This window comes from Sitophilus oryzae, unplaced genomic scaffold (genome assembly GCF_002938485.1).
Source record: "Sitophilus oryzae breed Bouriz unplaced genomic scaffold, Soryzae_2.0 scaffold_85_pilon_pilon, whole genome shotgun sequence".
Taxonomy (NCBI): domain Eukaryota; kingdom Metazoa; phylum Arthropoda; class Insecta; order Coleoptera; family Curculionidae; genus Sitophilus; species Sitophilus oryzae.
In genome coordinates, this window is record NW_022147483.1 from 2,619,002 (window position 1) to 2,632,536 (window position 13,535).

The 13,535-nt window shown below is 30.8% G+C and overlaps 1 protein-coding gene across 1 annotated transcript; it reads right to left on the reverse strand.

The window, feature by feature from the left end:
• Positions 1-21: 21 nt before the first annotated feature.
• Positions 22-9,250, reverse strand: LOC115890083 (protein yellow-like). The gene is made up of 4 exons (XM_030910215.1): positions 8,890-9,250; positions 2,573-3,231; positions 1,292-1,471; positions 22-327 (listed from the first exon to the last, which is right to left on the reverse strand). Exons 1-4 carry the CDS (start codon positions 8,970-8,972, stop codon positions 38-40), a joined length of 1,212 nt encoding a protein of 403 aa, XP_030766075.1. The 5' UTR covers positions 8,973-9,250; the 3' UTR covers positions 22-37.
• Positions 9,251-13,535: the final 4,285 nt, after the last annotated feature.

Here is a 13,535-nt window from a genome sequence, read left to right on the forward strand (position 1 = left end):
ATAAAACTGCAACAATTTTGATTCAACTTATTCTATTTCATCCATACAAATAACTTCTGGTGCCAATAAATGTTCCCAAAATACGAAATTTGACATTGGAGTTGATTGGTGGTGTGCTTCTAGGATCAATGTATCGAAATACTTGATTGCTGATCACGTACAGAACTCCCTCCTGGTCGAAAGCAAATCCATCAGGCCAAATGGTGGTTCTTGGATCTTGGTGGATCATCTGGGTCGATTCTAACGGATCGTTAAGGTTCCATCGACCTACTCCATACAGAGGCAATAAGGTAAAGTACATGTTTGCTTGGCTATCGATGGCGATACCTGAAGATAAGTACAATATTAGCATGCTGTAGATTTTTTTTACATGCAGGCCTCAACAGGTTTTGAATTTGAAAAAAACATATAAGGTTTTTACTTTGGAAAAAAAATTAAGGAAGGAGCATATCAACGGACTTACGTGGAATGCGATGGGGAAGAATTATGGATGTCTTAAATTCCAGTTCATCAGTACCGTTCTAATTTTATTTAAAACATGTAAAATATAATTTAGGATTGACTCAATTATTTGTTGGTTTTGTTTTAAGTTGTCTATAATTGGTATTGGCTATTTAAAAATATATTTCTAATAAAAATAGATAAGTTATAATAATCATTTATGTCCAGTAATATACCTTCCATTCAAACTTGAAATTAAAAATCAATCTAAAGTTTAAACTTTACTAGATGCTGTTTGGTTTAATTCAAATTATAAATGTCAGTTAAATAATGGTAGCTAACAGGCTTATATATCAATATTTTCTTGTGATGTTCCTTTTTTCTTATTTAGCAACATTATTATTTGCGCAGAAATAATTCGTGACGGTGTTGTTTTTATGTTTCTTCTATATGAAATGTGTGAAAAGCTAAAATAATTCAAATACTTCCCTCCATGTCAATAAGTCAGAATTAAATAAATGAGATCAACAAACCAATAAATCAATCGATATAAAGGTACATGAAAATCGAAAAAGACTCCAAAAATGACCATTTCAGAATAAACAAATATTTCTGCACATGCTCGAATTTTCAGATTGTGGTTTAACCTGATCCTATCCACCAATTGGAGTTTATAGTGTTTATACTTTAGATTGCAGTTTATAGCAACCCATAAAACTTACTTCGATAGAAAATCTCAAGATTAACTACTATCTGAAGATTAACCCGAATCTACAAAAGTGGCTCTTAATAACATAAATTATTTTAATTTCATAAATCGAAAAGAAAAACTAAAAAGTAATTTTCTTACCGTCCACTTGAGATGTAAGTGTTCCAACTGGCGTTACAAAGTTTCTCCAGCTTCCACTATTCAAGTTATCTTCATCTCGAATTACATTTGTCAGAATAGAGTATAGAGTAAAGGAAGTCAAAGCACAGTAATATAATATTCTTTCTCCGTTTATGGTTTTCGGTGATAATGCAATTCCATCTGAAAAAGTATAATATACAGTGTGTTGCATTGCCAACAGACAAAAACTCCTAATTAAAAATGTATTTCTAAATTAAATAATCGTTTTTCTTCCATTAAATTTGCCTATGAAGAACCCTAAAGAGAACAATAATAGATTTCTAGATGTATTAGTTATTAGAAATACTAATAATTGCTTGGAATTTGATATCTATAGAAAAAATACCACTACATGCAGATATATTCCGAATAAGACATATCATAGTATTGAATATAAGATGGCTAGTTTAAATTTCTTAGTTCATAGATTACTTAGTTTTCTACTTATCAACGAAAGATAAATAAAAAGAAATTACATTAGGAATGTAGCTGAGTGTAATGGATTTTCTCCTTCATTAGTTGATAAAATAATTAGAAAACGCAGATATAAGTTTGCGATTTTTGAAAATTCGACTTTTCAAGTTGAGAAAGGAACGTCAAAATATTTTTCAATACCGTTTGATAGAAAATTATCCCGCGGTTTAAAAAAATTAAGAATGTCATTTATAAACTTGTGTATAGTGCTAATAATAAATTACAATAACAATTATTAAATAATCCCTCAAGATAAAACATCTCCATTGGAAATTTCGGGTATTTATGAAATTTCATGTAAAGATTGTAATCAGAAATATGTTGGGCAAACTAAGAAGATCAATATTAACTAGATATAAAGATTATACAGCTCAGATAAGATTTGGTATACCGGATATATCTTGAATTGCTCAACATATTGTTGATAAAGAACATTGTATAGATATTAATAATTTAAAATTAATTAAACAAGTCTCAAATTACAGGCAATTAGATGCATATGAGAGAGTCAAAATTAATAAATGTAAAGATAGTATGAACAGAGATTTGTAGGTATTAGTTTAGTTTGAATTATCTGCTGATGATGCTAATAGTGTTAGCAAAACGCGCGTCCAGTGCAAAAGTAAATAGTTTTTGGTGCATTGTGGTGAATTAGTGTTATATTTTGCAAATCACATAATAAAATTACGAATATTTGTAGTTAAAAATATGACTTTTCAATTATTATTAATTCAATTACAAATCTGTTTATATTACTAGTATACTTACCAACAGGAACTGAATTATTAAAAGCTACATCAGCTACAGCAAAGTTACTTGCCCTTCTTTCAGCAAACATAGAACCATCCCTTAATTTCCAAGCCCTATTCTTTCTTCTACTATACACAATTATTCCTGGATCTATGCCAGAATTATCCGTGATATAAGCATAACCCCCATCCACATCTTCCACAACCAAATCATTTAGAAATCCTCCTTGACCTAAACTAATTTCCGGTTTAAAAACATAACTATGAACCAATCTACCATCATTATTCAGGTCCAAAAGCACTAATTTTGGAGGACAAGTGGTTAAATTGTTGATACGGACACCATCGATAATCCACATGATACCACGGGTATCCACCTCCATGCTTTGGATACTTTGAAGACCGTGACAGTTAGAAATGCCGTTTGCTGACCAGCTGGGGTATGGTGTTAGTAAAGGATTGGTTCTGGATGCAGTAAGTCTGTCCAGGACTGTGAGTGTTGCTGGTATGCCCTCTCTGAATCTTGGGATTGAAACAAAAAGAAGGTTTCTGTAAATTTTGATTCCCACTGGAGCGTTGTTTTGCGGTATGTAGGTTTTTGTGGAGATTGCCCATTGGTAGTGTGCTGGTGAAGGCCAGGTGTAGTTTAAATAGACCCATTGGTATTCTATCCCGAATCTATAAAAAAGAAGAAAATGTCTATAGTAATGTACAGGATGTCGCATTTTCGTGTGTTTTACATGAGTAGAGATACAAAGATGCGGTTTTCACATTACTAAGCTACTTTTTTATGAAACTAAAGATGCGATACACAGATTTGTTCTAGTTACTTCTTAGTTCTTGAAATACAGGGTGAATTTTAAAGTGTTGTATTTTTCGACCCCCTTTGTATAATATATTGTATCTTGTTGGTCTTATAAATTGTGGAAAAGGCAAAAACTGTGTCCCGTAGAGTTTTTCACGTATAATTCAGTGGCGTACCTAGATTTTTTTCTAGTAGTTGTCATTTTTGAAATATGACTCAAACTTATAAAGTATACTTATTAAGTTTTTTTTTAATTGGACACCCAGTATATTATATTTTTATTTTATTGGGCTTGTTGGCAGCTGAGAGGTGAAACATCGGTTTCAAAATCTGATAACAACATCTTGTAGAACAAAAAATGTTAATACCGTATGATCGAGAAAAAACGGCGTCAGCGATGGCTATGAAATGAAGATCGCTGTCATTTTATATGTAAATTTATATGGGAAATGTCTTCGATCGTCATTTCCCAGCCAACTGGACGCCGTTTTTTTTCGATCATACCCCATACAGCACATCAAATCACATTTACGATGTGTTTACATTATTAGATGTAGACACAGGGTGACACAATTCCCCCGATGTAAATCTGCTACGTTTAAACATTGTAGTTCAACACGTATGTACAAAGGTTAAACGTCCGCCTCACAATGTAGCCACGGTATAGCATTTGCATGCCACACACAGTAAAAGGGAAACACAGTGTGCCGTAGGATACACAGTGCTGTGTATTACGTTTAAACTCTGTTACACATTGCAGTTGTGACTACCGCGTGTATACGTATGTATTTTGCTTCGTATATACATCTTGTGCTAGATAAAACTACTTCTTATGAACGAATTTAGGAAATAATACAAGCAAGTTTAGACGCCCTAACTTTTCGTTTTTTAAGAAATATTTGATATTGATACAATTATATCTTTTTAGAACGAAAGGAAGGCAAAACTGTATATTCAAAAGTATCTCGATCGTAAGTTCAAGAGAGAAGTAGCCTTAAAATTGTTCCATTTTTGTTTTTGTATTAAATGTACCATTTTCTTCCGCCAGAGTAAGTGGTTAAAATAAAATTCTTATATTTCTTTATATCATGGAACACCAATAGCGCAAATAACACAATAATAATAATTATATTTACACTGCAGAAACCAGAAGTAAAAAGAAAACACTGTAGGCAAATTTGTATCAAAAATGTATTAAAAATATAAGTACCTAGTATAACAACATACTAAAATGGTAAACACCGGTATATCGCCACGATTTGGTGGACCTTGTTTCCCTCCAAGCAGTTGGTTTGTTAGCATACTCATTCATCGAGCACTCTGTTGGACTTTGTTGTATTTTATTTCCAGATTAACAATCTCACTATAGATACTATATGAAACTGATTATTGAATATTAAACATATCTGTGTATATTGATCCCTCAATAACTTACCGAATATCAGTGTAAGAAGTTCTTTGAAGTGTTTAAATTTTTCTTTCTCTGGTCCATTTAGATTTTTATTATTTCCAAATTAAAAATTATATTGCAGAGCTAACCTCTTTATCATTATACGAGAATATTTGGAGTTTTCATTCATTGAGTCAAAATTTGGTAAATTGGGTATCAGCGAGAGTAAGTGAAAGAGTCACGCTGCTATAATTAATAATACTCTTAGGAAGGTGTAACAAGGTAATTAAAAACTTGTGCTTACCTTAAAATCTCTTTTAAACTACACACGAACAGAACATTTATATAGAGCTTCCGAATGATAAAACAATAATGGCCGCTAACACATACCACTCCTAGAAAGGAGAAAGGAGAGAGGACACATAAGATACACTTGGTCAGTGTGTCTACGCTGAGGCTATCCGCGCGTGCGCACACCTTCATTTCATGCTAGAATGTAGACACAACAGTACACTATTACAAAGTGTCTATACCTATAGATATTTATACTATGTGTATATGTCACATATTTACAAGGTGCGTACTATAGGCACAACTATGATACGAAGTATCACACATACATATGACTTTTACATTGTATGTCTCATATACCGACGTCAGATTTCATCATTTTAATAATTATTTGTTACGTTACAAAAAACTCTTTAGAATCTTGAGTGCATACGGTATACAACTAGTAAACACTGTATCACATAATTCTATCAATATAAACCTGCGTGTATCTCATATGTATATGTTAGAACTAGATGAACACTTAGGTTCACTTTAACATATTTTGTTTCTCATGTGTCTCCCTTGTAGAAACGTAATTTCATTTGGACGTGCTGTATGGGACGGTACTTTTAATGTGAAAATATTCGTTTTTTTTTTCAAAAAGTTTTCCTAGTTTCCCAGATACCACTGATGAGACTCGTATTTGGGACACCCTGTATATATTTTGTCAATGAAATACTTATAGCTTTTAGATTTAAAGGTCACAATACAAGTTTAGTATACCATTAGGTACATATAAAAAGTAGTTTTTTCGGTAGAAAAATAGCTAATATTTGATATATCAATTTATGCCAGACTTGTTATAAGAAGGTTATTTAAAACAAAGATATAGATACTATATCTATTCACATTATGTAATTTCAGACTATAGCTGGCCATTGATATTGTTAAATTTAGTGCAAGTTACTTAAATATCAGTTAAAATACAAATTGAGAACTTATATTAGCCTTTTAAAAATATAAATTATCTGATATTGAATATTTTTGAAGAAGGAAAATTTTGTGGTACATTTTCTTCAGGACTGTTTCAAGTATTTGGGAGAATGGAACATTAAAATGTGCAAAATATGTAATTAAGGTCATTTCAAGGCAAAGCAAATAGTTTCATTGGTCAATATTTTGCATTTCTGTACAATTCGAAACAAAAACACTAGGTTTGTATTTACAAAACGTTTGATTTAAAATAGAGAGTGTAATAAATACGGATGCATAACTGTACAAAAATTTTAGAAATTAAATACAATGATATCAAAAAATGTAATTTTTGAACCAGTGATGTAGCGCACTGATTTGAAAAATTCAAATTATTGATTTTCTGCTAAGATTTTACCAAAAATACATATATATTCTCTGTCTCTATGTAACAAATTAATACTCACGGAAAATGCAGTTAATATGAATATTTGGAATAAGTACGGTATACATCATTAGATTTGGAATTTCTGAAGTTTTTAAAATACGCAAAAAATACAGAACCGTATTTAAAAAGAAGTTAATTTTGTTATATCTACTGGAATAGAGACACAAAACAATAAAAATAAAATATCAATAATTATACATTTTTTTCTAAAGAAAACAATAATTTTTATTAAACAATTTTTTTAAAGTATCATCAGGAATTTGGACTGAAAAATTTACACCCTGTACTCATTAGGAGTCATAACTAATTGCACATATTTTTAAGGGTAGTATATTTCGACTTCAGAATAGTAGTGGGAACTATCGAATGAATACTATCAGAGGCTTGTTCGATAGTTGCAATTCATTCGAATAATTCGATAACTAGTAAAACATTCGTTGAAAACTATTCGAATAAAATTATCGAATAGATGCGTCATCTTTCTTACTAGAAATATTTTATTCTGTAGTAATTCGGCAGCAAAACCATTCATTTATAAGTACATTCATTTATAAAATCCATTCATTTATAAAATTCATTCATTTATAAAATTCATTCATTTTATAAAATTCATTCATTTATAAAATTCATTCATTTATGAAATTCATTTATTGGTCAGGATCGATTATAATAAATATTAACTGGATTTTAGTTGTCGCCTTACAGCGACGTAGGTTTCTTTCCGAGAAACCCGACAGCAGTCAGTGGCAATGCTATGAAAGAAGGCGGCATCTTTGATTTTTTGTAGGTCAGATAAAGAATAAAGGACACATTATTTTTTTATTGAGGTGCTAGTATTTACACAGAAAATATATTATGAAGGGCACTGTTGCCATATATTGGTATTAGTTGATGTCAGCAAAGAATATTATTGTTTGGCTTTAGTTAGTTAGGGATAGTATGTGTCTATATATTTTTGCATTCTTTTTTATTAATATTCTGTTGTTACACTGCAATAATACTTGTTATTTTGGATGTAGGAAAATGATTTTTAATGTTTTTTAAGCAAAGACTGGTTTAATCAATAATAATAACAGTAATAATTTGTGTTATACCTATTAACAATAATTAAAATCATTTAATATAAACATTTTTTAAGTATTAGCAAAATATAAACAACAAATTAGATGTCAAAATTATTTATATTAGATCCTATTTAAAAAATAATATAATCTCTAAATTTTTTGTGTGTAACGTTGGTTTATAAATAATAATAATTACAGAACTAATTTGTTATATTAACAACAAATTTTAAAATCATGAAATATCAACATTTAGTAATTTTTCTAAGCATGCAGTGTAATGGAAGGAAAATATAAATAAAAAATTAGAAAATCAAAATTATTTATATTAGGTGCTTTATATTGCTGTTTAAAAATAATATATTTACTTTTACTGGCATTTACTTTAAAAAATAAATGAAATATTTCTTCATAAAAAACTACATGTAAAATTAGCATAAAACAAAATACAAACATCGTTAACTTTTTAATTGGCACGTGTAAAACTTTCAATTTAATTTTCTCACCCCATAGTTTGAGTTCGATAATCATTTACTTAACCACATTATAAATATGATTATTAAGTTTAACTAATTCATATTATTAAATTTAACATCTAAAATACAAATATATATTTTTAAAATTAATTAATAAGTTTATCTCATCTCTCTTTAAAATTGCTACTTCTCCAAAATTACCCAATAAAAAATAGACCATATACCATATAAATTAATAATTGAAAGATCGGGCTACAGAAAATCACACAAATTTTCGGAAAGAAATTTTGACCACCTCCACACACACACAATCGTCAATTAAAAAAAACTATTTAGTATTTTAAATATTTTAATAAACGCAAAATAGCACACTATTTATACGTCGTAGTTATAAAAATTGGGAAGAACTAATAATGCACTGACGCACACAAAAAATCAAACGAATAAATTTCATTTAATAAAAGCATTCTGAAGTCATTGGCTTAACGATAACCATTTAGTCGCACGGCGAGGTTGTCACATATGCTTTAGTATACAAATGAATGAATGATTTTATTCGAATAAAACCATTCGATAGTTGAAATCATTCATTCATAAAATATCAATAATTATACATTTTTCTAAAGAAAACAATAATTTTATTAAACAATTTTTTCAGAAATATGTCGATTTTTTTTTACTCACAAAAACAAATCTTGAAAACATGTTTTTTTTTTAACTTTTTGGAATTTTTTAAAATTTTCATTTAAAAAGCATAATATCTTGATAATATGGCAATATAGGTAGTATATAACTTAGGGGAACGAAAATAAATGTATAATAAAAATGTTCCTTTTATCCATATCTATCAGCCCGGAAAATATGTGCAATTATTTAAGACCCACCCTGTAGATAATTGAGATAATCCTTACCCGTAGTTTTCGTTAAAATATCCATGACAACAATAACAAAACAGCACATTAAAATAAAACACAACGCGCAGCACACACAGCATCTTCTTACAAACAGCTAAAGGAAAATGAAAGTGTGTAGTTCTTTTTTCTCTTAACCAGAGCTACATAAAGTAACTTTACAGCCTCTACTGGCTCTCAAACCTTAATTTAATTTAGACTAGATCAAAACCACCATTCACAAAAGGCAAACACATTTATTTTTCTTAAGATATATAAAACTACTAGTAGTACATACATATACTTTAGTAAATATGGTACACAGTAAAATATAGAATATCTATTTGCTACTACTGATAACCAATTTAAGTTCATATTTGACTTTTCGCAAACAATAATTAGAATTTAATTAATTATTTTAAAGGTGTTTCTAAAATATATACATAATCATTGCCAAGCCTTTAAATTGTTAATATATTCATATATTATGTGTATATGAGTATACAGGGTGTTCCTTAATGATATGCTAATATTTAAGGAGGCGATTCCCCTTGAGCCCATTCTAAGAATAAACTTCATGTGAATGTATGTCAACATCTTAACACCTTTTTTTTCCTTTTGATTTTTAAATGGCACCCTCGGTATATTTCTACTTTATTCGATAGAAAAGGACACTCTGAATAGAATTACATAGCATATGTCAACTTTTGACATTTTTGCTTAAAAACAAATCGTAGCAATTTCAATCTAGTGTGGAATAAGAAATGGCTGATTATGAACCGCATGTTACAATTTCAAATAAACCATAATATGCGAAATGTCAAAAGTTGACATATGATATGTCATTCTATTCAGTGTGTTATTTTTTATCGAATAAAGTAAAAAAATACCGAGGGTGCCATTTAAAAATCAAAAGTTGTAGTCATTTCCGGTAAACAGGAAGTGACCAAAAACAATTTAGTATGTCAATCAATCCTAATTTATGTCATATATTAACATACCAAATCTCGTTTTTTTATCTGAAAAAATTAGAAAGTTATAGGGGTGAACCATTTTTGAGACGCACCCAGTAAAATGAGAGTAATAGTTATGGAAAAAAACTGAACAAGTTATTAGTACTTAATAAAATATATCTTAATAATTTTGATAATTATGTGATGAATATCGTTTATCAACGGAACGTCAAAGTTTTATAATAGACGTATATCTGCTAAAAAATAAAGTGTTCTTGAATAGCTGAATTTAAAAATTTTAAATATGTAGTTTTTTCTTTTCTATTTTTGTGATTTTTGCGTCTCACAACGGGAGGAAATTAACTTTTTATTTTGTACATTGCTCTTATGACATATTCCATATTTTAAAAGCAATAAGTACCTAAGATACTCATTTGTAGTGATGTTAATATTTCAGAAATTTTTGATTGTTGCAGGAAATTTTCGAAACTTTCAGAAACTTTCGGAAATTTATGAAATTTTAGGTAATTTTACAATTTTATATATTTTTTGTTGATACAATAAACATAATATTAGTTGTTATATTTTTAATAAACAATACATAACTCATAAAATTCATAAACAAAACACATAACAAAAATCATTTGGTAACATTTGTCCTTTGTACATAAACCATGAACTATGACTATGAACTTAAAAAAAAAGACAAAAAAGCACGAAATATAAATTTAAAAAACGTAAAATACAAATAACTGAATTATTCTATTCCAGAATACTTTCCAGGCCTATCTTCATATCCAGGCTCAGTCCCCATCTTCATGAGGGTATTATAGTAGTAGTAGTACTGTCTTCGTCAGTTTCTATTTCCAAATCAGATATATTTGATGTATCATCTGGTTCTGATTCTGAAGGATGGACCTCTACCTCTACGGGTTCTAGTGGTTCTGGAGGAGTTTCATGTTGTTGAATATCATGCTCCATATCCACTTTTTGTTTTTGTAGTAATAATTTATTGTTATGGGCTACGAACATTATTTTGCCGGCTCTTTGTGATGTTAAGCGATTCCTTTTTTTAGTATGGATAAAACTGTAAGTACTGAAACTTCTCTCAGTGGCTGCAGATGACGTTGGTAAAGACAGCAGAGCAATAGCTAAATATGTATTTCAACTGAGTATTTTTACACATGCTTGTCACCAACTTAGACAGTCTACATTTTTAACTGACATCCAAACGTAGTCGAGAGCCTATAAACCCGATTTGGCGCAATAATTTGTTACATCTGTAAAAATGGCTTCTTTATTATTGACAAACTGAGGATGTTTGTTGTTGATATTCTTGATAGATTCCATAGTGGCTATGCGTTCTTCATTGTTAAGGTACTCTCCCAGGAAACAGAGGGGTCCAAGAGATTCGCGGCAACATGCATTGGTTGAAGAGCCATACGTTTTCTATTTTGTAAGGCGGAGAAGCATTCTTTTTCTTCTGATTTAAGAATAGACATACTTTCGTTAAATTTTTGCTCAATGTCTTGAATTTTGAAAATAAATTTCTTGCAAAATTCGGATTTTTGCGAATATTCGCGATTTTGGGACCGAATATTTCGGAAATTTCTGAAACTTCCTGCAAAATTTGAATGGAAATATTCGCTACCAACATCACTACTCATTTGTAAGTAAAAAGGTTCAATGGAATAGATTCGACACAGTGAAAGTAACTGATATCTTAGAAAACATAAAATAAAATGAATGTGATCTGTTATTTTTGAAGTCAATGGCATGTAGGTACCTATAAGGAAACTACCTATATTATTGCTGTCAATAAACTAAAAATGAGATTAAAGTGAAAGTCCCACCGGAAAGATGTTTATTCCAGCACTATTTATCTTTTAAATTCACATATACAGGGTGTTTCTGGCTTCTGGTTGAACTTGCAAAAGAGGTTATGTTATTATTATTATTAAAATACACAAACCAGAAAAATCTAGGGATATCATTTTATTAAAGTTAAAAATAAATGTTTTGAATAAACAACCCCATATTTGTAGGCCGATTCTTTCTACTTCGATTGAAACGAAGTAGTCGCACTAGTTATTTCCAAATTTGGGATATTTGCAGAAGTGTTTGGTGCATTTTTTGTCAAATGTATAAAAGCACCTACCATCAACTGTTCGAATTTAACCTGTACTGGCTATGTTTTTATGATAACTGGCCAGAATTCATTCAAATAACTCTGTTTAGTATTAAACGACATTATGGAGCGTAGACATCTTAACAGAGACGAAATGCTAAGGGCCATGGGTATGCTTGAAGCTGGAATGCGCCAAATCGACGTAGCTAAAGCATTAAATACAACGCAAAGTGTTATATCGCGATTAAGTGCACGCTACCGTGAAAGTGGCGATGTTGCTTAAAGGCACACAAAGCGACATCGCATTACTACCCCTCAGCAAGATCATTTTTACAATTAAATGCTCGACGCCGACCGACTCTTACAGCACCAGAATCTTAGTTTAATTTTCCAGGAAACACATAATGTAACCGTTAGTCCTGACACTGTTCGCAATAGATTAAGAGAGGTCAACTTAAGAAGCAGATGCCCCTGGAGAGCTCAACCCTTAATGAGAGGAAATCGAGAGGTACGATATTTGTGGGCTCAAGATCATGTTCAGTGGTCGAATGAACAATGGGCCAATGTTTCTCTTCACGGATGAGTCACGCTTTGAATTCATCCGGATTCGAGAAGGCTTAGGGTATGGAGAGAACCGGGAAATCTTATTCGGTTGGATCTTGTTCAGGAAGTGCACCCTTATCAAGGTGGAACAGTTATGGTCTGGGGAGGAGTCCAGTTAGGCCGAAAAACCGATCTCGTTTTTCTTGAAAGGTTTCCAACAGCAATCACATATCGTGATTTAATTCTTGAGCCTGTCGTGTTACCATATACCAATGATTTTGGGAGAAACTTCATTCTCATGCATGACAATGCACGGCCTCATACAGCCAAAGTGGTAAGTGAGTTTATCAATGCTCATCAATTAAACATATTACCCTGGCCGGCACAATCTCCTGACCTCAACCCCATCGAGCACGTATGGGACGCGGTCCAAAGAAGAATTTTGAGAATGGGTATGCCTCGTGAAACTCGTAGGGATCTGGTTCGGGCCGTGAATGCAGCGTGGCAGGCTGTACCTCAAGAAGAGATCGACAACCTGATCAGGATCATGGAGAAACGATGTAGGGCTGTAATGCACAGTAGAGGAGGCCATACCCTTTATTAAGTAAAAATGGTTTTATCTTTTTTTTTTAATTCCCAGAATAAAAAAAAAATGTGTGTATTTTTTTGAGTTCAATAAAAATCAAGGTAAATTTGAAAAATTCGGTAAATTTCGCATTTTTATTTCCAATATGTCCTGTAAACTATTTGTTTATTTTAATTTTATTATATCAGAAATGCAAATAATAAAATTACTGACGATGGCTGGATAAAATTGTAATATCCCTAGACTTTTCCGGGGTGTGTATATATGGTGATGGTAGGAAATCATACCATATAGTGATGGTTATCTCTCAACTGTTTTGCTATAAAATATATCAACATACTTATGGCCCTAGCTGTATATTTTCGTATTTTGTACACCCATGGTAGATACTGATGAAATAAATTTGAGTTTAGTGAAGTTGAAGAAGAAAAAACATAAAATTGTAGCGTTTTTTAAA